This window comes from Melospiza georgiana, chromosome 9, assembly GCF_028018845.1.
Source record: "Melospiza georgiana isolate bMelGeo1 chromosome 9, bMelGeo1.pri, whole genome shotgun sequence".
In the NCBI taxonomy this organism is placed as follows: Eukaryota; Metazoa; Chordata; class Aves; order Passeriformes; family Passerellidae; genus Melospiza; species Melospiza georgiana.
The window spans coordinates 31,683,777-31,710,330 of NC_080438.1; the positions used below are offsets into that span (position 1 = coordinate 31,683,777).

At 50.6% G+C, this 26,554-nt stretch overlaps 1 protein-coding gene across 1 annotated transcript; it reads right to left on the reverse strand.

Annotated features, from left to right (window-relative positions):
- Positions 1–3,015: 3,015 nt before the first annotated feature.
- On the reverse strand, positions 3,016–25,585 carry ERICH3 (glutamate rich 3). Its single transcript, XM_058029735.1, has 15 exons — positions 25,519–25,585; positions 22,957–23,050; positions 22,249–22,374; positions 21,209–21,280; positions 19,365–19,484; positions 18,140–18,217; positions 16,031–16,243; positions 15,243–15,417; positions 14,280–14,475; positions 11,911–12,290; positions 9,595–9,816; positions 8,328–8,783; positions 7,921–8,067; positions 4,572–7,153; positions 3,016–4,171 (listed from the first exon to the last, which is right to left on the reverse strand). The coding sequence occupies exons 1-15, from the start codon at positions 25,536–25,538 to the stop codon at positions 4,106–4,108; spliced, it is 4,947 nt and encodes a 1,648-aa protein (XP_057885718.1). The 5' UTR covers positions 25,539–25,585; the 3' UTR covers positions 3,016–4,105.
- Positions 25,586–26,554: the final 969 nt, after the last annotated feature.

Sequence of the window (26,554 nt, forward strand, 5' to 3'; positions counted from 1 at the left end):
AATTACAGAGTTAATCACGCTGATATTTTCTGGGGTCTTTTTTTCAAAGTAACAAAAGTTATCTGCAATATTGTCTGTGTGGCCAAGGCAGAGCTGCCTTCCTGGCTGAGCAGGAATCAGTATTTCCCATTGATGGCAGGGTTCTGTGATGTTACTGAGGATGTTGTTTCTCTGCAGCCATGATCCCTGAAGCAGGTCTGCAAAGAGGCCTCAAGCAGTGTGACAGACATGAGCTATGACTGCATGGTGGGCTCTGACAGTGGCACACCTGCCATTACTTCAGTAGTGCTGAAGCAATAAAAATGGGGAACATTTCAGTAAGTAAAGCTTAGAGGGTCGTTTTCCATTTGTTCTGTTTCACTTGCTGAAAAGTTGATTGGGAGGAAGCTGTTACAGCTCTGTCACAGCTCTCCCAGCACTGCCCCTGGTACCAGTCAGTGGTTACCACTGCTCCACTGGGCTCACATCTCAGGTACTGTTCCATTTACACCAGTAGAAATGCCACAATAAATATGCAGGAAAGCCTGGGATGGGGCTCACCAGGACCCTGCTGGACCCTGTCTGCAACCTCCAGGAAGTCACGAGATTCCCATGGAAGGGGCTGAACAAAAGGAACTATAAAGCTCCAGCAAACCACAACAACACAACACCCAGATTTGTCTGCAACTGGAGGAAATCTGCTGTATTTTTTCTAGGAGTACAAGCAAGGTTGGCAGTTTGCATGCTGTGAGGGAAGAGGGGCAGAGCAGAAGGGAGAAGCTGCATCTGGGATACTGATGAAAATTGGCTGCCTGACTCTAACTGGCCAGATAATGATCTGCTCCACATGGCTGAGCTACAGAAGCACAGGCAGGGAAGAGGCTGATGAAAGAGGGTGGGTAGAGATAAGGTCTCATTCCTTGGTCTTTGCATTGGCCAGAAACACCATTGGTGCAGAAAGGATCCACTGTCATATCTGAACCATCAGTTCCAGCACAGATTGTTTTTCAACAGGTATCTTACTAATATCTCTGCATTCTTTTTCCCTGGCTTAAAGTAACCAGGCAGTGACTGTGCATTCAGTGACTGGGCCTGAAAACCAGAAACTAAACTGGATTAGAAAAACAAAAGTGGAGCAAGGAAGCAGACTTCATGGGCATTAATACCTCTGTGTACTCACTGATACCTGAGCTGCTGGTGTCATCCCTGAGCACCTTCTCAGAACATGTCAGAGGGGAACACAGGGAAACAACAACAACAAAAAAATCAGAATGCAAAACTTTTTAGTTGAAAAGCTCTTTAAAAAGACAAGTGCTTGCAACTAATTTTAATACTAATTAAAATTACTGGTTCCTTGAAGGATACAATGTCTTAGTTAATTGCTCTCTATAGCAGAAAATCAGGCTCAGGGGGAAAATGTGTTTCATAGGAGTGATCACTTAGTGAAACAAACAAAAACTCTGAAATATGTAAATGAGTAGAATATGTTCCAAAGCAGTTTGTGAGAGTGCAAGTAGCCTGTGCTGTTCCCAGAGAAGCCCCAGCACTCCAAAATATTTACCAAGAATGAGATGCTAAGAGGATTCTTACCCTGTTTTGGAGACCTGCCAGTGCCTGGCAGCTGTAGTGATATTTTAAATGGTTTAACATATCAGCAATAGGTGATCTAGATTAAAACAATCTGGCGTCCAACAAGACAAGGGTTTGGACAGCAGCCAGAAGTGAGCCCAGCAGCAGGTCCCAACATTCCCCAGCATGGCACAGCACAGGACAGCACAGCACAGGACAGCCAGGACAGCACAGCCAGGACTGCGTGGCTGGCACAGCACAGAGGGGCTGCCTCAGAGGCTCAGCCCCAATGGGCAGGCAGAGGAGTTGTTCCTGTCTGGTTTGTACAGCTGAGCCCCAAAGCCACGCAGCAATTCCCAGGCAGGAAACCCACCTTGCAGCCCTTGTTTCAGACAGATGGATGAGCTGCCCATGCTGTGCACCCCCAGCATCCTTGGTGGTGTCTGTGAGTCACTGTTCCACATATCTGCCAGCAATGCCAGGGCTTGGTGCCCATTCCAGGAGCTAGACTTTAGACTTTTCCCATCCTGTGTCCACAGTGCACAGCTGGCATGGTTTTGAACTGATTCAATGCATCTCTTCAGCTGTGGAATGTCACCAGGTTCCAGCTGTTTGAGGCACATCTGAGGCACAACCATCAGAAGCCAATGACAGGCAACTGAAAATACCTGACACTTCAGGGAGTTAAAAAAGCCTTCCTGATGAGCCAAGAATGAGTTTTGCCAGTGGCAACACTGTTGGATAGTTTGCTTTGCTCACATATGCTCACTTTAATAATTAGTCTTTTTTTCTTTTTGCTGCACATCTTGTTTTTCCCTAAGTGCAACCTACTTTTCATTTTGAAGTTAATTACTAATTAGCACAATATAGGAAAGCAGAAAGGACTATGGGAAGCTTTTCCAAACCTATACAATTATCCATTTCCATGGTTTTGCTTATTACCAAACTTCTGCCTGCTCAAGTGACAGGGACACTAACATTTTGGAAGTCCACATATATGTTCCTAACCACAGGATTCTTTCCCCCAGCTGTTACAACCATACACACAAGTGTCACTCATAAATATTTCAAGACTGTTAAATAATGATCTGTCAGCATTCCAGTTCCTTACAGTCGCACTGCTCTGTTCATCAAGGCCTTCTCTGATGCCCTGGGTCTCCTGCAGCCCCAGAGGGGCTCCCAGGGAATCTCTGCCAAGGCAAATCCCTGCATCCCTCTCTGTCTCTGCTCACCTGTCCCTGGGAATTGCCGCCCCTGGGTCCGAACACTCAGGTGTGGCCACACCTGCAGCCCTGGCATGAGCTTTAGAGGGTACCTGCACAAGGCAGCTTTAGTGGCACAAACACTCACCCCAGCATCAGTCAGCCCACTGGCAACCCGAGGCAGACACTGGAGCTCAGGCCCTGCTGCACTGGCAGGGCTTATTCCTACAGTTAAACCCCTGGCACAAACTGAAGGAGCTGCACAGACTGGTACAGGTATTTAATAGGCCTGAGTGAACACGTAGGCATGGGTATGGACAGAGAAAGCACAGCCCTCTGAGACATGTGCAGACTAAACACACACATGCAACCAGCTCTAGTACAGGAATGTCTCTAGGAGCAAACACACAGCAACCACTTGATCACGTTTGAGTTTCCAGTTCCGTGTCTATTGATCTGCCGTGACTCACAGCACCAATCCGCTCAAAATCCTGCCCATTTCAGCGTCTTCTCCCTCCTTGAAAAGGCAGGTACAGTCCCCGCTCTGTGGGGCTGAGTCTGCTGCACCCACCAAGCTTGGAGTGCCTACAGGCTGCTGCACACCCAGCCCCGAAGGGGTTTTGCCTGGCCCAGAAGGGTCCTGGGGCCCCAGTGCTGCCAGAGGCGCAGCAGAGCTGGGAAGAGCCTGGGGCAGCAGGGAAGGGCAGCCAGGCTGAGGCAACTCTAAACTCACCACCCTCCTGGCAGCCTCAGCTGAGGCTCCACTGACTCCTCCTGAGTGACTCCAGCAAAAGCAGAAGGCCAAGCTTTATGCATTTACAAATACCTGTTGCAATTGTTCTGATTTAACAAATTTCAACATTTCCACGTGCTGAGAATGCCCTGGAGTGTGGCCAGCAGCAAGCCTGGATGCCAAGGGGAGGGAAGCCCCCCACACGCTCCAGGCACGGGGGCACTGTGCAAGCAGGAGGGCTCCCCTGCCCTGGCATGGGTGGGGAAGATGCCAGGAGAACAGCCCTGCCTGCCTGCAGGAGCAAGCGGCGCCTAGGGGAGGAGGGCAAGTTCAGTCAGCCCAGTACTTCTGTGGTTTTCAAGAAAAACAAGGCAGACAGGTGTGGAACAATCCTTGTGATTACTGTCCTCGTCCTTCCAAAGGAGTGCTGCTTCCCGGGCTGGCAGACACAAGCTTGTTCCAGTTGTCTGCTGCACACTGAGGAGCTGCTCCAGTGAGACGTGACAGGTGGCTGCGCTACTCACGGGGTGAAGAGAGAGAGGAGCGACATCCCAGCCGGCACAAACCCGCGGCCAGCTGAGAGCATGTGGCAGGACACAACACCGAGGGCTGCAGGAAAAGCTCAGAGCAGGGTTTCTTCCCCATCCTCTTCTGAGGACATGATGAGTGGGTCTGGGTATGCACTATCCTACAAAACAACAACCAAACATCACAGAAAACGTGCTGAACTCGGAGCTGCTGAGGTACTGCTGTGACATCTCCTACAAGGAGAGGCCGGAGTCACAGGGAAGCCGAGTGCTCCCAGGGCTCACTCGATGCCACAACAACTGTAACACCTCCCGGAGGGGAGGGAGGGCGAGGGGCTGTGAGAACTAGTGCCACAGCAAAGGGATTTATTTGCACGCGATTTGGGGAATAGGAAAAAACGCAGAAGCCGCCACTCAAAAGGACTTATCACCCCCTGACCCAGCTACCGTCAGCAGACATTTGAGGAACGGATAAGGAATGGGACGAGGTGGTGCATCCCGTCTGTGACAGGAATCAGCCTGGGCACTGCCGGGGCAGTGGCTGCCCCAGGCAGGACTCACCTGACGGGAACTGCGGCTCCTGTCGCCCCCGTCAGCCGGGACACTCGGGCTCCCTCCGACGGGACCGTCCTTCCTCGGCTCCGCGGCTCCGGCAGCGGGCCCGGCACTGGCCGAGACAGCGGCCACCTCGCCCTCTCTGGTGTTCTCAGGGGCACTCGGCTGCCGCTCCCCGGCTTGCCCTGCACCCCGCTCCATGCCCGGCTCCTGCCGCCCGTGCCTGCCCCGCGCTGTCCCTGTGGCTGCCGGCTGTGGCGGGGTGCCCGGGCACAGCCCCTCGCCTGCCGCTCCTCTCGCCCTCGCCGCCACTCCCCCGTGCCCGGGGCCGCTCGGGGCGGCCTCTGCAGCGGCCTGCTCCCCCAGCGCCCCCGCTCCGAGCCCCGCTGGGTGCCCGAGCGGCCCCGCGCCCGGCTCCGGCTGCGGTGCTCCGGCGGGCTCCGCGGCCCGCGCCTCGGCCCCTGCAGCCGCCTCCCGCTTCCCCTCGGGCCCGGCAGCCGCGGGTGCCCCGGCCGGCCCTTGCCCGGCCCCTCCCGGCACCCCGCCCGGCCCCGACACCGGCTGTGCCCCTGCCCCGCTCTGTGCCCCCGGCGCTGCTGCCGTCACCCCGGCCTGTGCCATGGCCCCAGTGCCCAGCCCGCCAGCCCCGGGCACTGCGGGCCCTGCGGGCACTGCGGGCCCCGCGGGCACTGCCGGCCCCGCGGGCACTGCGGGCCCCCCGGGCACTGCGGGCACTGCGGGCCCCCCGGGCACTGCGGGCCCCCCGGGCACTGCCAGCCCCCCGGGCAGCGCTCCGGGCCCGGCCTGCCCGCCCAGCACAGCGATGGCCACCAGCCCCGGCTCCCCGGCCCGGCTCCCGCCCGGCCCCGCCGCCCCCTCCCCGGGACACGTCTCCTGCCCTCCCGCTTGCCCACACCTCAGCCACCCCTCTGTCCCCGCTGCCGGCTCCTCTGAACCTGCCGCTCCATCTGTGGCCTCCTCTTCATCCCCCGAGCCCGCTCCGGCCGCCCCTGCAGACCCTCCCACTGCCTCTCCCTCGGGTTTTCCTTCCACTGCTCCCTCTGTCTCTGCTTCGCTGCCCTCAGACGGGTTTCCACTCCAAAGTGCTTCTGCTGCACCCTCCTCCTGCACTGCCAGTGTCTCCTCCACCTGTGATGAGCCCTCAGTGACAGGATCCCCCCGAGCAGCCCCCAGTGCCCCTAACCCAGGTGCCGCTTCCAGTGCGGGACCCTTGTCAGCCTCCACAGACTCTTCTCTCGTGTCCTCCACTCTCTGGAGAGCCTGAGCACTCTCAAGTGCTGCAGCATCTCCGGGGACAGCTTTCCCCATCGCCATCCACTCTTCCTCTGACACTTTCAGCTGGGAAAACTGACTTGGCTTAACAAACCCTTCCCCTCCAGACATTACTTGTCCTGTTTCCATATCCCCTAGTGCTTCCCAGAGAGCCCCAGGCTTCCCCAAAGCCTCCTCCCCTTCAGAAAAGTCTTCTTCAACAGCCTTTTCTCCTTCAGGGCCCACAGCTCTGGCATTCCCATCTGTAGCTGCCACATCAGCATCCTCCCCAGCGTCCTCTCCCTCTGACACAGCTGCCACCGTCGTGTCCTTCCCCGCAGACCCTCCCTGCCCCAGGGGCTCCCCTGCCTCGGACCCTGGCTGGCCCCCCTCCTCCTCTGCTGGGGGCCCTCCTGCTCCTTTGAGGCCTTCGTCTGCAGCCTCCTCCTCAGTGGTGCCCCCAGCCCCCTCCTGCCCCTGGGGCACGGCTCTGTGTGCCTGCCCCCCTGGCAGTGCCCCAGCTGGCCCCTCTGTGCCCAGCTCCACTGCCCTTCCCATTGCCACCTCTCTGTCCCTGCCCTCTGCCAGCACCCGCTGCTCCCCAGGCGACCCCTCTGTGCCAGCTGCTGCCCTTCCCAGTGCCACCTCTCTGTCCGTGCCCTCCGCCAGCACCCGCTGCTCCCCAGCTGGCCCCTCTGTGCCCAGCTCCACTGCCCTTCCCATTGCCACCTCTCTGTCCGTGCCCTCTGCCAGCACCTCCTGCTCCCCAGGCGACCCCTCTGTGCCAGCTGCTGCCCTTCCCAGTGCCACCTCTCTGTCCGTGCCCTCCGCCAGCACCCGCTGCTCCCCAGCTGGCCCCTCTGTGCCCAGCTCCACTGCCCTTCCCATTGCCACCTCTCTGTCCGTGCCCTCTGCCAGCACCTCCTGCTCCCCTGGCGAACCCTCTGTGCCCAGCTCCACTGCCTTTCCCAGTGCCACCTCTCTGTCCCTGCCCTCTGCCAGCACCCACTGCTCCCCGGGTGACCCCTCTGTGCCCAGCTCCGCTGCCGGCCCTGTTCCCTTTCCTCGGGGCCGTTCCTGTGCCACGGTGCCCTCCTCAGGCGCGAGCTCCCCCAGCGCAGCCCCCGTGCCTGCCTGGGGCAGTGCATCCCCTGCCCCTGCAGCTTTTCCTGCGGCCTCTCCGCTGCCAGCATCTCCCCCAGCAGCCCCGTCCTGCTCCGGGGCCTGTCCCGGCCCTGCCGCCTCCCCTGCTCGTGCTGCTGCCTCCTGCACATCCAGGCTTCTCCTCCCTTCTGCCAGGAGCCTTCCATCTGCTGCTGTTGGGAGATAATCAGACATTGGTTTGCTCAGCAGCCTGCCAGTGCTGCATGCTTCACAGGGTTAGTGCTAAAGGTGCCATTTCTGCCCAGCCGTGAGGGACAGCAGCCTGGGCACCCAAAGAGAACGTGCTGTGCTGCTGCTCATCACATCCCTGCACTCTGACCATGATTTGGTACTGCTGTTCTGGCATCTGGCATAAGGAATTTAACTAACAGTGTTGATGCAAGGCCAGTCATGCTTGTCCTGCCTGCTCTGCCTCCCTCCCTACCTGCAGGGAGCTCATGTGTGTGTGCAACACCTGTAAGCTTGACAGTGACACTCAGAAAGTCAGAAATAGCTGACAGATTGCTCATGTGAAATGTGCACAGAAAGGACAAAGAACATTCAGCGTCCTGTGGATTCTGTAATTACACCGGGGAATAATACAGGGTTAATTCCTGCCCCTGGGAACCAAGGCATTTCCCAAGGAGGCTGCACACTACCAGGAAGCACATGGTACCTCACTACATTCCTGCTTTCCACAGCCATTTTCTGACTCACAGTTTTTTCATGGCCTGGATTCTTCTCCCAGAACCATTTAACGGCCAAAAAAAGCATTAATTATACATGACTACAGATGCCACCTAGTCATCACCTGATTTTTACAAGTTAGGTAAGAAACAAAGCACAAGGAGACGTAGATAGCCAAAGGAAAGGGAAAGGGCAAACACTTCCATTACAAGACTTCAGGTAATCCTTGTGTCTGACTGACAGCCAATCTTACCTCCACTGGCACTATGCTCTGTATTTGCTGCATTCTTTTCTTCCTCATTGGCACACAAATCACCAGGCTCAGGGTCAGAATTCACAGGACGATCATTTCCAGTTGCTTTTGCTGTTTCCTCCTGGACTGGTTTGCAGTCTTCAAAAACTATCACAAAGAAAACAGGAAGCAAGAAAGAGAAACCATTAAAAAACAAAAAGGGAGTAGAAGCCATTCAGCCATCTCAGCTTTAAAATGGTTTAAAATTCATTTTTGGCCAAATCCTTTCACTTTGAGCACTAGCAGAGAAACACTGGCCAGTGTAATGTTGTGAGTGGATATTGAGCTGCCTGTGCTGCAGCACAGGTGAGTGCAAGGCAAACAGAGCAGCACAGGCATGCAGAGCTGTGCAGAGGGACTGCACTCACCCCCTCCTTCCTCTTCGTTGCCATCCTCCTTGCCCAATACCCTGCTTTCCCAAGGCACTGGAGGACCTTCCTCCTCCTCCTCATTCATGCTACTTTCTCCTGACCCAGTCTGCTTGAATTCCCCGTTAACCTCAGGGTTTTGATGCTGCATTGCCCTTATGTTTTCATGAAAAATTCTAGTATCTTCCCTTGCTGTTAGATCTTCTGGTTTTGTCTTGTCTGCTTCATATATTCCTTTCTTTTCCAGCGCAGAATTCTCTTGATTTTCCTTCACTCTGAGCAGTTTCTTCTCCCCATTCTCATTTCCACAGTGTGCATGTGCTGCACTATCAGATGTACTTTTGATATTGCAATCCTCTTTGCAATTCCCATGGTCTGCCTTCATTTCAGCTTGCGAGTCAGTCTCAGAGCTGCACTGAGTGCTCATGGATGAGAGAGAGTCTGCAGGCCTCCTCTCTGAAAACAGCAAATTTTAATTTAGTATTTGTCACTAAACCTCTGCATTCACTGGACACTCACAAAGGGACACAATCCTTTATACCGTCTGAGGACATTGTGACAAAATTCCAGTAAGTGTAAATAGAAGAACATTGCCCAGATGTATGAAGTATTAAAATGAAAGCCATTTAACATGGAGGGTTTTTTTCTGATAATAGAAATAAATCAAAGATTTATAGAGTAGCTCTGTCAATCACATAGAAATACACCTCCAAATGCACCTTTAAATATGGCTTAGACAGGGTTTAATACAGACTCTTCAGCTTCCTTAGATAAAATACTTCAACTGCAGCAACAATCCCTCAGCGCCCTTCTGTTAACTCATTGAATATTAGAAAGATCTCCAAAGATCTTCAGGCTGAACTGGAGATGAAGTTCACTGTCTCCTCTAGAAAAGCATAGAGGCACCATCATATTAAATTCATAAATGGAAAATTTGAGGGGAAAAAAGACTGTAATTGTTCATCAGACAGTGAGCTGAACAGCAGAGCTGACTGCTGCACAGCCTTGCTGCTGTCCACAATCTGCAAGGTTCAAGAAGAGATTGGTCTAACTCAAGACCGAAAAATCTAGTCAGGCCAAGAAAATAAAAGTGTCAGAACTATAATCCATGCAGAAGTGCACTGCACTTCAGTGGCACCATTAATGGCAGATAAAACAGATTTCAGTAGGAAGGGCATATGCAGATCAACATACACACTGGACATGTGCAAACTGTAAAACATGCATCAGGTCAGCTTCTCCAAGCCTTGTCATGACCAAAACTAACCTGGCAGATCATCTTCAGAGTCCCTGTCATCAGAACATCTGCCACTTTTATCTTTCTCACTGTCAGAGGCCTGCAGTGCCTTCTGAGATGAGGTTTCACTCTCCTTTCCATAGTCTAAATTATGGTTTTTATCATTTAAGGATGACTTTGACATTCCATTCATTTGATCACCAATCTGTCCCTCTTCATTAACTTCTTCATCTTCAAAATCTTCATCATATTCTAAAATAGAAGAATTGTATTGTGAGACAGGAAACAGAATTCACAATTTAAAAAGTTCTTTTTAAGCAGATAGAAACACTGAGCCAGTGTTAACGTTCTGAGTTGATATTAATTAACATCATTAATCTCCTTTTGCCCTTGAATTTGCACAGTCTTTTTAAAGCCATGAGAGAATCTAAGACCACAGATAGGAATTGTGAGAGCATATTATCATAAAAAAGCATTGTGTTTTTCATAGAGTAGCAAAAATGTAGCAAAACTAAAGGTATGAGTAATACATTAAACCAAAAATAAACAAAGTTACCAGCCATGGAAAGTGAAAATTTAGAGCTGGGAAAACTCAGAAATTAAATGTAAGAATCTCTTGTAACAGGAGAAAAAACTGGATGTGATGAAACGAAATTAAAAGCAATTGAGAAAGCTGGAGAAAGGTAATATAGTATACTGCAAAGTACAAAAAATGTATATTGACATGGCTAAATAGCAAAGAAGTGTCCTATAAGCTCAATGAATTTAATGAACACAGCCAAAGGGCACTGCAGAGGCACTCTGTTATCACAGCGCTCTAACGCGCTCCTCCAGGACCTGGGGGAAAACCCAGTACAAACAAAGCCTGCACAGAATCACCACTCTCATATCCACATTCTGGAACTCAGGCAGGCACTGGCCTGACGTCTGACGGACCACAGAGGAATCATCTGATAGAATCTGAGAGATCCCTGAGCTGGAAGGGACCCACAGGGACCCTTGAGTGCAGCTCCCGGCCCTGCACAGCACTCTGCTCGGCTCTGGAGGCGAAACCCTCTGCATGCAGGCGCATTAGAGAAGCTCCCCTTGCCCCAAAGCTGTGCTCTGCACATCCCAGGCACAGCACGGGCACGTCGGGGATTCCCACCCAAAATCCAGAGCAGCCCTGCAGCCGCGGGCTCCCTGCACATGCAGGGAACACGCTGCGCCACGCAGGGCAGCTGCACTGCTGGAACACACTGCACCATGCAGGGCAGCTGCACTGCTGGAACATACTGCACCACGCAGGGCAGCTGCACTGCTGCCACACCAGCTGCACTGCTGGAACACGCTGCGCCACGCAGGGCAGCTGCACTGCTGGAACACACTGCACCATGCAGGGCAGCTGCACTGCTGGAACATACTGCACCATGCAGGGCAGCTGCACTGCTGCCACACCAGCTGCACTGCTGGAACACGCTGCGCCACGCAGGGCAGCTGCACTGCTGCCACACCAGCTGCACTGCTGCCACACCAGCTGCACTGCTGGAACACGCTGCGCCACGCAGGGCAGCTGCACTGCTGCCACACCATTCCTCACTTTGCAGGTTTTATTGCTGCCCTCCCTTCCTTCCATCAGGGCTTTTAACGCACGGAAGTGACAGAACACCAAGGACAGAAATGAAGAGTTCCTGATGCAGAACCAGTCAGGCAAACAAACAATTACCAAGACAATGAGAACTAAGGGAATAAGGAGATTTATTTTTCTGTATTAAAAATCAATTGAGATTCCAATTGCAGTGTTGGCAGTGAGGTGTCTGTCAGAAGGGCAGTTCCTCCTGAAGGAAAAAGGCTTCATTAATCCCAAACACACATCCGGAGGGACTAACGACTGTCAGATGAGTAGCAATACTGCAGAACTGTGAAAGCAAAAATAGGAATAGGAAGTAGAAATTAAAATCTCTCTGTGAATGCGATTGCCTCCAAAGAAGATTATGATAAGGAGGAAGTAAAGGCAGAGACTGAGCTTGATGCCTCTTCCATAGCTGAGTACACCTTCCACTCTCCCAGACTGCTCCAAGCCCCGTCTGACTTGGACTTGAATGCTTCCATGGATGGGGCAGGCACAGCTGCTCTGGGGATCCTGTGTCATTGCCTCACCACCCTTCCTTACTCACTTTCTTGGCTCTTGCAAGCCACCTCATCCTGTTGCATGGCTGAAAGGAGCCCCTCCAGTTCTGTGCCCAGATACCGACATCACCGCGTTTCTCATGCCCCAGTCAGAGCTGGCGGTCCACAATCCCAGACCTCCTCCAGAACCATCCCCTCCCGTTTCTCATCCCCCGCTCATGTTTGGGAATACTGTACCACTTTCACTGGTGGTTTCCTGAGTGTTGGTTTCCTGAGTGGTGCCTTCGGTCCCCACAAAAGATCGGTCTTCTGTTTGTGCTTCTTCTTCTACTTCTCCTTCTATTTCTCCTTCTATTTCTTCTCCTTCCTCTTCCTCTTCTTCCTCGCAGCACTCCTGTTCAGAGTCGAGTGTTTCGTCGATAGTGTCCACGCTGTCCTCTTGGCTGGCTATGGTGAGTGACACCGAGTCTTCAATGGATTTGGGCAGCACGTTGCTGTCACAGGGCTCGCTGTGCGCGCAGTAAGGAGAGCAGGAGCACATGTGTGGCCTCGAGTAGAACTTCAGCTTCTTCTTGGGAGGGTACAGCTTTTTGTCCAGACCCATCGCGAGAAAGCACCTATAAAATAACGCAGATTGGGAAGTGTCACATTTTTCCTCCTTTGCACAAGAGAGGGCAGCAGACACAGCGAGTTCAGCTCGTCATCAGCAGGGACAGCAGTGCCCATCTGCCTCTGCCCGCAGGAGAAGCGCCCCGAAATCCCCGAGAGCTCCCCCAACACAGACACAGCTCTTCCTTGAAGCACGGTAATGCTGCCTACACTGAGGCAACAACTGACACACAAACAGACCCAAAACTATTACAGGTGCCCATTCATTTGAAGCTGCACCGAGCATTGGCTGTGAAGACAGGACCACTGAGAAAGGCAGACAAGCTCTGACGTGCTCTGGACCCAGATCGTGCTGTAACTCCCAGCAGTGTGATAACTGAGGTTTGGGGGTAACACTGGGGGTTCTGTACTTATCTGCTGGGTCTAGAACTGTGGGGGAAGAAGAAGGTTGAAAGTAATTTTCTGTTTCTGTTCTGTTTACCTACTTAAAAGAAACCCAAAGAGATGGAAAACAAAGCATTTTGAATGAGTTGTTGAGACTGCCCCTCTTGTATAAAATGGAGTGATATGCTCCCCCTCTCTCTCACAGTCAGGAGCTGCACAGAACTGCAGACCCTGGCCAGCAGAAAGCTCTCAGAGCAAGGCTTGCAGCATGTACAGAAATCCCTGCAGCATCCCCTCGCTGTGAGCCAAAGCCTCACCCCACCAGGGAGAATCAGCTGGGACTTTACTGGGAACCAGAGTGGGCATTCCATGTATGTCACACAGCAGAAAACAAACCCAAGTGCACTTGGCCTGAAGGGGCATGAAAATAGTTGTCATTTATGGGGAAAATCAGGTTAATGGAGATGATTTCTAGTCATCAGATAAGGTCAGCTGGATTGATAAGAGGCAGGAAAAGAGAGATATCACTAAGTGTAAGAGGGAAAGGGGGACAGAAAGGGAGAGTAACTTAGGAATTAATTAATCAATCCAGTTTTTGGATACTATATTAAATTATGAAATTTCGCTTCACATCTTTATAGAAATCACAAAAAGCTGAGATTGGGGCATTTCCTAAAATCTATAGCCACTATAGGCATTCTGAGTTCAGATGCTTCTCACTCCTTTGAACAAGCAATGAACACAAATCATGTTCGTTGTTAGACTGGAGCAAAAACTATGGTACAATAAACTAGCATTTTTTCCAAGAATTTAGTCCTTTCCTGAAGGAACAGAGTACACCTCTGTGAAGAGTCTCTTGTTCCAACTGTTAGCTGCTCTTTTAAAAATTATTTATTAAAATAATACAGAAGATTTTAAATTATCCACATGTCCATAAGTTTATGTATGGCCTGAATTAACAATTACAGAAAAGGAAGATTTTATGAAAATTAAATCCTCTTGGCAGAATCACAGCTGTTGGTCACAGCACTGACATTTGCCCAAGACCTTTCTGCACAGATTTGGTTTCTGAACCATAACAAATATTCAGTGCTGCCTTATTCTGAAGCTAGGACTATTACAACAGAATCTCACTTCAGAGGCAGAGCTGGTTAAAAATCAATTATGACAAAAAAAGCCTCTGGAAACCACAGCTAACTGAGCAGCACGCTCGGTGTTTGTTCCACTGCCACTGTGCCACAGCCACACGGGTGGCACACGGAGCCCAGCCCGGAGGTGCTGCCCCGTGCTCCAGCACAAGCAGTGTCCCCTCTGTGGGCACACAGCACAGGAATCGGCTGAGCTTGTGCCCGGGGATGGGAGCCCTGACAGGTGCCCTCACCCTGCCCCAGGCAGTGTCCCCTTTGAGGGCACACAGCACTGGAACCGGCTGAGCTGGTGCCCGGGGATGGGAGCCCTGACAGGCGCCCTCACCCTGCCCCTTCCACGGGGCACTGAGACACAGAGCAGGCTCCACAGAGCAGCGTGGATGGAGCCAGGGAGATGAAAGAAGAGAAGCAAGCTGGAAACTCTGCAAGCGGAGTCCCTGTGAGCAAAGCGCGCTGTGGCCGTACCTGTAGCAAGGAGGGGCTCCTGCCACGTGGAGCACCCTGAAGTAGGTGTTTCTGCGCTGCAGCCGGCACGGCCTCTTGGTCTGAAAGCCTCTGTACTCACAGCAAGAGCTCAGCCTGTCAACTTGGAGCCCGTTCAGGAAAAAGGTGAGGCTGAACGGGTAACCGAGGTACCTCTTAGAGATGAACTGGAAGGTGTCTGCAATCACAGAAATAAAGGGTTCAAAGAAGAACATTGTGCTTCACTGTCAGCCTGTAGCAACTGCTCTGTCTTAACTGCATCACCACAGCATCACCACATCACCCTCTGCAGACAGGCACTGGGGCTCTCAGGCCTGTCCAACAGTTGCTTCAACTCGACCCCTCCACACACACAGCCCTGGCTCTTGCCAGCCCCAGATTCCTAAGGTGGGACAGCTGGGACAAGTGTCACACTGTCAGCCTGGCCACTCACTGCTACAGCAGGACAAAGACCAGAGCCTCCCAGCCATTCCCTGTGTCCAGTTTTCCAGAACACAGTTCATCTTTTACTGCTGTGATGAAATTGCACTCACACTTCCCAAAAAGAGATGGGAACTGGGCTCTCACTATGTACTTTTACTTCTGGAATAAGAAGCAACATTCACTGACCCGTATTAGCAACTCAGATAACCCCCCTTTAAGGATGGTTTATTACTACAGCTGCTCTATTAACCATATAAGTCTAGAGATAATTAGCATAAGCCACAAGTATTTTGTTAAATCAATTCTCTAAATTCTTCTACCATCATTGCAAAAGTAATCGTAACCTCACTTTCAATCATGGGACAGTAGATCCAGGTTTAATGTGGAGGCAGATGGTATAAACATCCCTGGATGCATATATCTTGACCAAGCTGAGCTGTAATCATTCTGATGTCAGGGCAAAGTTTTAGCAAAAAAACGACGTTACCACAATCAATACGAACTCTCTGGCTCCATCCTTACCTCCTTCCAACAGGTCGCCTTTATAGACACAAATGTTTTCTGTTCCACAGTATTGCTGATAGACTTTGATTTCATCCTTGTGATCACGGAGTGACACGTGCTTACTCTTTCCCAGGTAGATCATGGTGACCAGGGCGTTGCTGCATAATGGGGACTTGGGGAACCCATTGGTATTCTGCAGCAGAAAATGCACAGAAATGCCTTCAGCTCCCAGCTCCAACAAGGGGCAAAAACACAGCTCACATCTGTGCAGCCCACGCTTGAGACTTCCAGGCTTTTATAACAAGAGGCGAGCTGATTAAATGGGGAAGTGTTTGTGACATGCAGAGGGTGTGGGATACATTTCCAACTGAAAACCCAATGCACTGGATAGCCCCAAATGTCAAGGACCAGGTTTAATGACCCATATCATCCCACCCAGTCCAGGGCTCCTACACCTTTATTTACAGGAGTTAAAACTGGCTACAGACAGTGTAACTGATGCACTGTTCATAGACTCAAGGCATTTCACAAATCCCTGAGATTCTAGTGCCAGAGACAGGATCAGACTGACTGAAGTGGCAGGCTTTGAATAACTGTTAATCTACATTGTTGTTCAGCACCTTTTTTCTCCCCAGCTGATGAAAAACACCAAATGTTTTAGTTTACAGGGAACGTGCATAGCATTTATATATATTTTAATAGTTATACATTTTCTTTATGCAAACTAGGTATGGACATCTTTCAGCATCAGGCAAACACAGCAGTGAGGAATGCAATGCGCCTGTACGGGGCCAGAGAGCACTCACGTTGATCAAGAACTGCTCGTTGAAGCCCGTGGTGGAGTGGAACCATCTCTCGACGGGCAGCCCGCGCCGGATGCCGGGGATGCACCTGTCCCCGACGTGCGGGCGCGGCGGCGGCACCGGGGCCGCGCGGCGGCGGCGCTTGCGGGGCCGGTACGGGGACGCGCCGGACATGTAATCCATGGGGTTCCTGAACTTGAGCTCGCTGCTCTGCCTCTGGAAAAACACCGCAGTGACGTGACACCGCTTCCGCAAAACCCCGAGCGAACGGAACCGGCCGCGGTCCGGAACCCTTCTGACACAGCTCCTGACCCAGGGCCTGGAACTCTGCTCGTGAAAATACTCCTGTGCTAAACCACTTTCTTTTATTTGCAAGGCAACATCCATATTGCTTGAAAACGTCACCTTCAGAGATACAGACGGCACTGCACACCAAGCCCTGGCTCCAGCGCCACCGAGACCCCATCTCAGACAGAACCCTGCACAGCCCTGCAGCACTGCTGCTCCCTTGCAGCTGGAAAGCACATCCCAGAGCAGCCAGTCATCCAACAGAAACATCTTGGCATCAGTTATACAGGATGTGCTTCAAAATGCTGCTTGCTCATCTGACTACAGATTTAGTCCTCTGCAGAATGAAATGCACCACAGCCCATAAGAGTAAGACATTATAGAGAACAAGTTCTGTAAACGCTGCCTGCTGTGGCTCTGAGTTCTGCATCATGTTCTCAGAAATTACATCTGATTTAACTTACATCTAAGAAACCATTAAATCACCCATAATTTGAGTAGACATAAACAGGACCAACCAGCAAATTCTTGAAGAACCATGACCATGCTGATACACAGCAAGCACAGATCAGAAGGGAGCTATTTACACCAGTGGTAGCAGATCACAGTCCCACTCCAAAGCCCTCTCACCCCATGGAATGCATATGACAAAACCAATACATTATGTTTCTCTAGAACAGAAGACAAGTCCAAATGCCTCTTGAAAGTAACTGCAAATATATCAAGACCATGTTTGACTCTAATTCTCTAAGCCCACTAGTGTGATTTAGTAGAAGGAATCATCAAAAAAAAGGAATTTTTTGCTTTGCAGCTCCTTTGTAGGTTATGATGAAAACTTGTAGGGCTTGCAACTGAAAATATTCCAAAGTTCCTGGAGTCAATCAGGTGCTGCCTCTCTCTCTCTCTACATAAGAGAAAATCTACATAGAGGGAGAAAATTTTGTATGCAGAAAATTTTGTATGCAGACTTACTATAAAAGGTAAGTCACCACATTTTTCCTCACTGTGATCAAGAACTGGGAATTAGACCAGTAAGACAGTGTCTTGAAAATTGAGGGGAAGTGAAAAAGGACAGTTTAAATAAAAGTTGATGCCATTTGAAAGGGATGTTCCCTGTCATGTATACAGTTCTGGGAACCACAGTACTTAAACAATATTACAAAACTGTCCCTAAAGTGGGACAGTTTATTTTCAGAATGAAGTGCAGCCTCACCCCACAGGCAAATTGCTGACAATGTTCCAGTGCATGGCACTTCTGTTTGGAAGCCTTTGATACAAACCCTGCTGCAGCCCCACCAAGAAGGGGGGTATATTTCCTGTATATTTCCTGGAGCTGTATTTGGTCACAAGGAACTCTACAAAAGGAGAAAGAAAACAATGACAAAATCTCAGTGTATAGCTCCCAGTGCAGAGCAGCACCACAAAGGAAAATAATAGCACTGATGAAGGTATCTGGAAGTGGTGAGTGATTACAGGTACCTACAGGACATGACATTTTCTAGTCTGCCTCCAAAGAGCCAGACCCCTTTAGGCACCTCTGACTGACCATTCAAAACAACTCTCGGCCATAAATACAAGGTTTGCTACTATCTCCTCCTCACTATGCAGTCTTGTAGCAAACACAATGAACTCACAGAAACTGTAGCAGTGTGCTGTGACTTCAGCACACGGACCCAGGGAGAATGCACAACAAAAATGTACCGTTTTTGTTCAATTTCACAGATTTTTCTGACTGCTTTATTTCATGTTTTCCTTGTATACCCTTCAGAATACCAAGTTAAAATGTTAACATCCAACAGCACTGTTGAATTGAGGTTCACTCACCACCTTAGAGACGGGAGGCTCCTTGGCTCGGAAATAATAACGCCCATCACCATAATCAAATCTAAGTCTGGGTCCCCTCTATATGAAAAAAAAAGGTCATTCAGGACTCAAAAGTTTCTCTTCAATCTGCATCAATTATCATTATTGATATAGAAAACCAGCTGAAACTGACCTAGATATTTGACCTTTGACTTCAGGCTTTAGTACTATTATATTTCAAGTATATTTTCATTATATTAACACTCCTTTGCTGTTCACAAAGAGCAACAGCCAGAGCTCCTAGACACAGCCTTCTGAAATGAGCTCCAGTCTGATTTCATTCCTTCAACTCTGTTTTCTAAAAGACTCCCACCTTTTTCAGGGCTTTACAACATGGGTAACCTTGTCCGCAGCCCCTGTGCCCACTGACAATGCTCAGCACACTCACACTGGCCTGCCTGAGGTCATGAGGCAGCTCAAAGGGAAAGACTGAAGCAGATTTATCAGACAGCAAAGGTTTTGGGGTTTTTTCCAGGTTCTGACGTGCCATTCCTGCAACACTAGCTTCTAGAGATTCCTTAACCCAACCCAGCAAACAGGAAATGAGCCTCAAGTGATGAAGGATGTGGCCCTAATGCAGAATGCCCCAGTGCTGGGGTCTGTGGGCACACTCAGCTGGCTGTGCCCCCATGGCAGAGTGCCCCAGGCAGTGAGTGCCCTGGGCACACCTGGAGCTGTCTGTGCCCCATGGCAGAGTGCCCCAGGCAGGGAGTGCCCCAGGCAGGGAGTGCCCTGGGCACACTGTCAGCTGGCTGTGCCCCATGGCAGAGTGCCCCCAGCAGTGAGTGCCCTGTGCTGGCTCCCTGGGCACACTCAGTGTCTGTGCTGCCCTAATGCAGAGTGCCCCAGGCAGTGAGTGCCCTGTGCTGGCTCCCTGGGCACACCTGGAGCTGTCTGTGCCCCATGGCAGAGTGCCCCAGGCAGTGAATGCCCTGTGCTGGCTCCCTGGGCACACTCAGTGTCTGTGCCCCATGGCAGAGTGCCCCAGGCAGTGAGTGCCCTGTGCTGGCTCCCTAGGCACACTGTCAGCTGGCTGTGCCCCAGGCAGTGAGTGCCCCAGGCAGTGCATGCCCTGGGCACACTGTCAGCTGGCTGTGCCCCATGGCAGAGTGCCCCAGGCAGTGCGTGCCCTGGGCACACTCAGTGTCTGTGCCCCATGGCAGCCCTCGGGGAGCTGCTCACTCACCCGCAGCGAGCGCCCGGTGCGCTCTCCGGACACCAAGGGACAGAGCGCATGGTGGTTCCGGGGGGCCACGGGCGGGTGGGGGGCGTACAGGGGCGACACTTGTCCCATCAAGCGCTCGATCTGAAAGAAAGGCAATTTATGTCTCTGAGGCACTGGATCCAAAACAGTGATGTCTGTCTCATTACATCTGTCTGTCACTGGACAGCTGTGACAATCAGCTGGCCTGGACCCGATGGAACAGCTGGTTAAGGAAAGGAAGAACATCATGGGAGAGTGTGAGACTTGTTCCCACCTCTGATTCATTTTCCTGCAGCTCTCTCCAGCTGCTGACCCACTGGATTCAATTCATGTCTGTTTCTGTGTATCTCACAATTCTTGGTTTGTTTGAAGGTCTCTTTCTGTTTTAAATTTGAGCGCACCTGCCACTTTCCTGCGGTGACTGCAGCCTCTCCCCACCTTCTCACCTCACCAGCCCAGTGCTGGGATGGCTGCCCCCCTGGAAACAGACAGCTCTGTCTCTCACCCTCCCTTGCTCAGCCATCTGCCTTTCTCCTTTCCTTTCAGATGAGCGACTCAGATGAATTCACTGAACAGGTGAGGTGAGAATTCAATTACACCACTGGCTCCAGCCAGGCTCCTGCACCCCAGCATGGCAGCACAGCACACACAGATCGGGTGTCTGCAGGTGTCTTTCTGAAGGAAGCAGTTCTGGTTTACGTTCCAAAATTATTCAAGCCCAGGATCCCTTGACAGGGTGCCTGAATCACTGCTTCCATGGGGTGACTCCCTACCACAGGAGTTCCATCAGCAAAATACACCTTTGCAATTTCCATGGCTATCAGTGTCTTTCAGGAAAATCTCCTCCTCTCTTTACGCCATGATTTGCTTATAGATGTATTATTTACAGTTTAACACACCTGACATTGTTTACCAGCTGCTCAATGAAGCAGCCACCTTCTCAAGGCACTCTTCTCAAAGCACTCAGGTTCCTAATACAGAAATAAAATTCTGAGCATGTTTCTGCCAAAATGAGGATGACTTTTCCCATATGAATTCGGGTGATTGCATGGGGAGAAGAACCAATGACTTCTATGGGATTTCCATGACTATAACTAGAGAATCAAGTTCAACCTACATGACAGCTAAATGAAGACTCCTAAAACTCTTTGATTTCTCACATGCCAGTTCTGCCCAAATCCTGTGGCGAGGCAAACAACCAAACACATGAGCTCAGTGCTCATCAGCAGTCAAAAGCAGAGAGGTCTAGAATTACTGGGAGGATAATGTGTCTTGAATTATTCATTCTGGTATGGTTCCCCATTTCAAAACAGAAATAGTAGAACGAGAAAAGGTAAAAACATAGCAACGGTAATGAGAAGCCTGGAGTGGTTCACCTAAGAAAAATTCAGACTGAGGACCTTCAGCTTGGAAAACTGAGAAGGAATGAGAAGAACGTATGTAAAACCACAGATGCCTTGGAAAAAGAGAACATTTAATAACTTTTGTCATACCGAGAACAATGGAGCATCGAACAGACATATCAGACAGCAGATACATTTATTACTATGCAGAAATGCAAGGAGATACCATTTCATGCAATTCATTATTAAATCACCCAAACAAGACCACAGCAGAAGTAGAAGAATAACTAGATTCAGAAGGAATTAAATGCATAAATGGAAGCTCCTGAACTTCTGGACAAAGGAGATGTAACCGGGGCGGGATCATCCTCTGCTTGCCTGTTTCTTGTACTTTTCCACATCAGAGGCAGAGCACTTGTCTCAGTGAACCACTGGTCAGGCCCACAGTTGCCACCCAACACAGCAAAAGTGCTGAAGCCTTACCTTGGCTGACTGCATCGTCTCTTTCCTTGCAGAACAATCAAGTCTTCTGTTAATCCCCAGCTGATGATGATGCTGTCAATATAAGAGGAAGAGAAATCCCATTACTGGCCATCATGAGATGTCAGTGTGTGCAAGAACTCTTGCTTCTGTCCTGCTTGTCCCATGCCTTCTCCCTGGCCATTACTCTCAGTGAGCCCTCTAATAAAACTACTGTGTATTGAATCTCTTTGCATTTCACCTGCATGTATTCACGCAGCCAAGGGAACAACTGAGCACTGGTACAGTTGGTAAAGTTGTAGGAACCAGCTCCATTCCTGATATCCCATAGGAATGTGCCCAGATTTTGTACTCAGACAGCATATATATAAATATGTTCAAACTGGTTTGTTTTTATTAGAATTTTTTTAAGCAAACTAGCCCTGTGAATATCATCTCATAATCTGAGAGCTGTCAAAAAGCAGTAAGGAAGGCAGGGCAGTGCCTGCTCTCACAATAGCATGGTGTGACAATGAGAGGCCCATGGAGGTTCATGTGGGGAGCCTCAAGCACAAAGTCTGTCCTTTTTCCCAGGAGGAAAGAGCCTTCCCGGGGAGCACGAGGGCACACGAGGAAAACAGCCCAGAACACGTCAGCAGCCCCTGGCTGTCAGTGGGGAAACACCCGAGAAGGCTCATACAGTAGGGGTCTTAGTAAAATATCTGTATTGTATATTGAATGTCTGTATATGGGCCTTGCCCTGATAAGCCCTGGTTGTTTTTGATGGGCTGCAGCTGCAATGTCCTTAATTGGGCTGCAGTTTTAGCTAGTGAAGATAACTGGGATAAAAGGGGCTGGGCTTGGCCAGTCAAGCTGAGCTGACAAGGAGCCCTGACAAAGAAGGAGCAACAAGCAGGAGAAGAAGTCAGAGCTGTGAAGAACTGCCCCCAAGAAGTATCACCGAGAAGGTACGAGACTTTAGAAATATGGTTGTGACAGTGTGGGACTCTAGAAATGCAACAACAAGATAACAACAGGCTCACACATCCTCAGTAAGGGCACACCTCAATGTCAAGGACCTTGTGATATATGGCATCAGCCAAGCAGCCCTGGACGTGTCTCTGGTGGTCCCTCCTTATGGCATTGAGGCGGTATTCCTTCTCCGGTATGATTCTGCCGCTCCTGGAGATCTGCCATGCACAAACAGAATGTTACTGGAAAGTACAAGATGAAATAAAGCACGTTTGGAAACAATACCATTTCCCAGAAGCTTCCTCCCTCTGGCTTGTTTCCGCTCTGCCCCTGCCGTGTGTGGAGCTCACCTTCCAGCACTGTGCTGCCTCTGACCCCACGAGCTCCACCAGCCCCACGGCAGGAGCAGCGGCCGCGTTTCTGACAGCCCAGGGCTCAGCCGTACCCGCCCAAGGCGTGGCAAGGATCAACACTTGCTGCCCCGCTGCACCTGTCCGTGCCAACGAGGCACACCCAGGAGGGCACCAGGCTTTTAACAAAATGTTCGGCATGTTCACCGTTACCAAATCCTTCAGTTTTCCATTAAACACTTCTCAAAAATAACACTGAAGCTATTTAAACAAGCCAAAGATGCTTACATTTCACAGTGTAAAAACCATGAGTGAACCAATGTGATTCTGTATATCTGCAAACACTTTGCAGAGGGAAACTCAAATGAGTAAAAGGAAATATTTGGGGGGAAAAAAGCATATAAACATTTTGAATTGAATGTAGAATTGAGGAAAACTTTTCAGTCTCACCAGTCCTGATTTCTGAAGATGTCGTCTTATCCTGGCATTGCTGAAATATCCAACCAGGTGTTTGTCTGTAAGACTGTTATAGGTTTCAAGAATACTGCAATAAAAAATGGAGATGTTTATAATCTCCTTGACTGACAAATTATTACAGTCTACGCTAAACAGAGCTACCCAACAGTTTACTACACAAAATGAACAACATATCTTACTTCACCCTCTGGAAAACAGGACAAATAGAGAAGTCAGTGACACGAGGATGCAGTTGGTAATAGTCAAAATCCGTTCACATTTGTACAGTTTGCACACTCAGGTACATGTCACATAATACGTTCAGACTGATCTCTGGGCTCTCTGGGCTCAAGTTACTCAAGAGACTGAACTGTTTTGTTTTCTTTGCTGTAGATTTAAATGCACTGTGCCTCTCTTACATCCCTTTCAGCTGGATAACTCAGTTATGTGTTTATTGCCAGGCTGATCTGCCACACACAAAAGCATATTCAAGGAAAGAAAGGAGAAATGCTTTGAAGTAAAGAGATCATGGATTTACAGGAATTTTACATAGGGTTTCACAATAACCTCAAAGGTAGCTGCCCACAATAAATTAAACTTTAAATAAACAATGTAGGTTACCCTTTTATGCCTGTTGGTTAAATACTGATATTTATAGCAACTGTTCCATGTTACCTTTTTAATCCAGAGTTTGCATTTGAAACCACCGGATTCTACCAATTTTGCTAAGTATTAATTTATGGTATCACCTGGCAGCTGCATGTTGAGGCAGAGGAGAAACTCAATCCAACTCCTTTTAATTTACCTCCCTCCACCTAAGACATCCTGGACCACATAGCTAGTTAAAATGCAGCTCCCATCTGAACGCAGTGATGTGGCAATTTCTGTTTCACCAAAGTCTCAGAACATGTATTTTCTCATTTAAATTATGAACAGGCTGGCCTTCAAATATATTGAATTAAATTCAGAGTTCAAAAGGGTATGAGAGGAAATAAGGAATTGTGTTGGGCCTGAACCAACATCCATGAAATCATTGTAAAGAACGCAAGCAGGCCCATCAGGGTCTGGCTGTGCCACAATTCCAGCCCTGGAACCTCCTGCAGCCATAAATGCTGGCATGCACCAGTGCCTGGGGGTAATTTTGTATTTCAGGAACACTCCAGCAAAGCAACCACTGCTCCCATTTAGCCTGCCCCTGGTATCAACACAAGGATAAGAGAAGCTCTTGTCTGAGCTGTCTTGTTCAAGGTTCCGGTATTAAAGAACCACACACAAAAGTCACCTTTAAAACCTCTGCAACAGGCAGAAGTGCAGAACTGACAAAATCCATGTCGGGAAAAAACACAGCAAAGGGAAAGCACCAGCCTCAGACAGCTCTATACAGCCTGTGTGTCACAGTAATCACATCCCTTTTCTGAGTATTCCTGGGACTCCTTTATCTCTGTCTATTTATCCTCTTCATTCTTCTCTCTGAAAATGCTGGGGTTTTATTAGAACAGCAGACAATTTTCCTGGCACAGAACCTAAACTGACTGATCTGTAGATTCCTGGAGTATGTCGAAACCTCTTCCCAAGATGAGTATCATATTTGTTTCCCTGGCATCGCAGCCAGTGACAACATGTCACTCTTAGGTCAGTAATTTTATATTTCAGGTTATTTAGAGTTCTATGATGCTATGATCATCAACACTATTATTTATTGACAGTATATTTGTTCTCAGCTGGCAGCTTACCCAAAGCCCTACACTCAGACCCAGAGCTGTGTACCACGGTAAATTTTAAGACCGCTCTCACTCATTTGGAAGGATATCAAGACAAAGCCACAGCAGGCATCCTATGTGTTTTGTAAAGCAAACCTTCACAGTTAATATTTCACAGTGCAATTAAATTGGAGATCACCAAACAAATGATGTAAGAGAGCAGCAAGGCTTCAGTTATTAATAGCAGAGCCACAGGGCACCATGGTGCCTGTGCTCTACCTGGCACCCGTGTGCCATCCCCCCCCCCCCAGAGGAAGTTTTAAGCCTCACAACCACACGGAATTGGGAGCCAAAGGTGTGTTCTGCTACTGATCTCTTGTGCGGCCCAGGAGCAAGTTCTACCGCTGCTTGCTTACTCAGATCATCGCCCACCACACCAGGATGTGCCCAGTTCTGTCACAGAGCCCTGCAGATTCTCTGTTCCTCGCTGTCTGTCTGTGACATCAGCTGGGGGGAGTCGGGATGCTCTGCACTCAGCACCTGCGGGTCCGGAGGCAGGTAACCAGGGGCTCACCTGCAGGCACAGCCCCTTCCCCACGGCTCCAGGCCCCTGCGCAGAGGAGCCTTGCCGAGCGGAGCCCCGAGCGGAGCCCCGAGCGGAGCCCCGAGCGGTCCCGGGCTCTCCAGGCAGGTCGGGCACCCCCAGCCCCGCTCTGCGCCCCAGCCCCGCTCTGCGCCCCAGCCCCGCTCTGCGCCCCCGCGGGCTGCAGGGAGGCGGCCCCCAGCCCGGCACGGTTCCCGCAGCGCCCAAAGGCCGGCACGGACCGGCCCCGGCCCCGGCCCCGGCCCCACTCACCGCGGCTGCGGGGCGCTCATGGCAGCGGGGACAGCGGGGACAGCGGGGACAGCGCTGCCCCGGCACCGGCGCGTCCCGGGCGTCGCCAGGAGACGGAGGGAGGGACGGAGGGAGGGACGGAGGGAGGCAGGGACGGGAGAAAGGGAGGCAGGGACGCACAAGGGGGAGGGAGAAACGGGAGAGGGCCGGTGCTCCGCCCGCAGCCCCAGAATCACAGAACCCCAGAATTGCTGGGGTTGGAAGGCGCCTCTGGAGAGGCCAAGTCCAATCCCCTGCCAAGGCAGGGTCAGCCTGGGACAGGTGACACTGGAACGCATACAAGTGGGTTTGGAATGTCCCCACACCCTCCCCAGGCAGCTGTTTCAGAGCTCTGCCACCCTCCGTGGAGAGTTCTCCCTCACACTGAGGTAGAACTTGTTGTGCTTTAGGTCATGGCCATTGCTCCTCATCGTGTCGCTGGGCACCACTGAACAGAGCCCGGCACCGTTCTGAGACGCCCCTTGGACACATTTGTATGGATTGGTGAGATCCTCTCTCAGCTGTCTCTTCTCCACACTAAGCACGCCCACCTCGGGCAGTCTCTCAGAGTTAGAGATGCTTCAGATGCAGTGTGCCTCATCATCTCTGCGACCCTCTGCTGGACCCTCCCCAGCAGCTTCTTTAGTTGGGGCACAATGAGATTAACCAAGAGCAGCTGCTTTTCAGAACAATTCCACTCCTTTGTGTTCTAGAAACACATAGAACAGCAGCTTCCATAGCTTGCATTGCACACAACTCCTCACTTTGAACCCCAAACCTCTCCTGCAGATGCCAAAGTCGGCACAAATACAAGAGCCTGTTCAGCCCTTCCAATCACCCATGGCAGCACCAAGCAGGCTGCAATGGGGAACCACCGCCTCCAAAATCCCATCCAGTCAAATCAGGAGAAGATTCTCCACCAAACTGAGATAATTATTCCGCCAAATTCAATGGTCTGTGGCCCCCACTCTCTTCCTCACCCTTTTCTGCACTGCCAAGGAGCAGCATGTCCCAAAAA

Excerpts from the sequence above, each read along its gene's own strand:
- ERICH3 (XM_058029735.1), bottom strand. The coding sequence starts at position 25,538 with ATGAGCGCCCCGCAGCCGCG. Across the intron at positions 18,218-19,364 it reads GCACCGGGCGCTCGCTGCGG|AGGGGACCCAGACTTAGATT; the intron begins GTGAGTGAGCAG and ends TTTTTCATATAG. Across the intron at positions 12,291-14,279 it reads GGAGCCCCTCCTTGCTACAG|GTGCTTTCTCGCGATGGGTC; the intron begins GTACGGCCACAG and ends GTTATTTTATAG.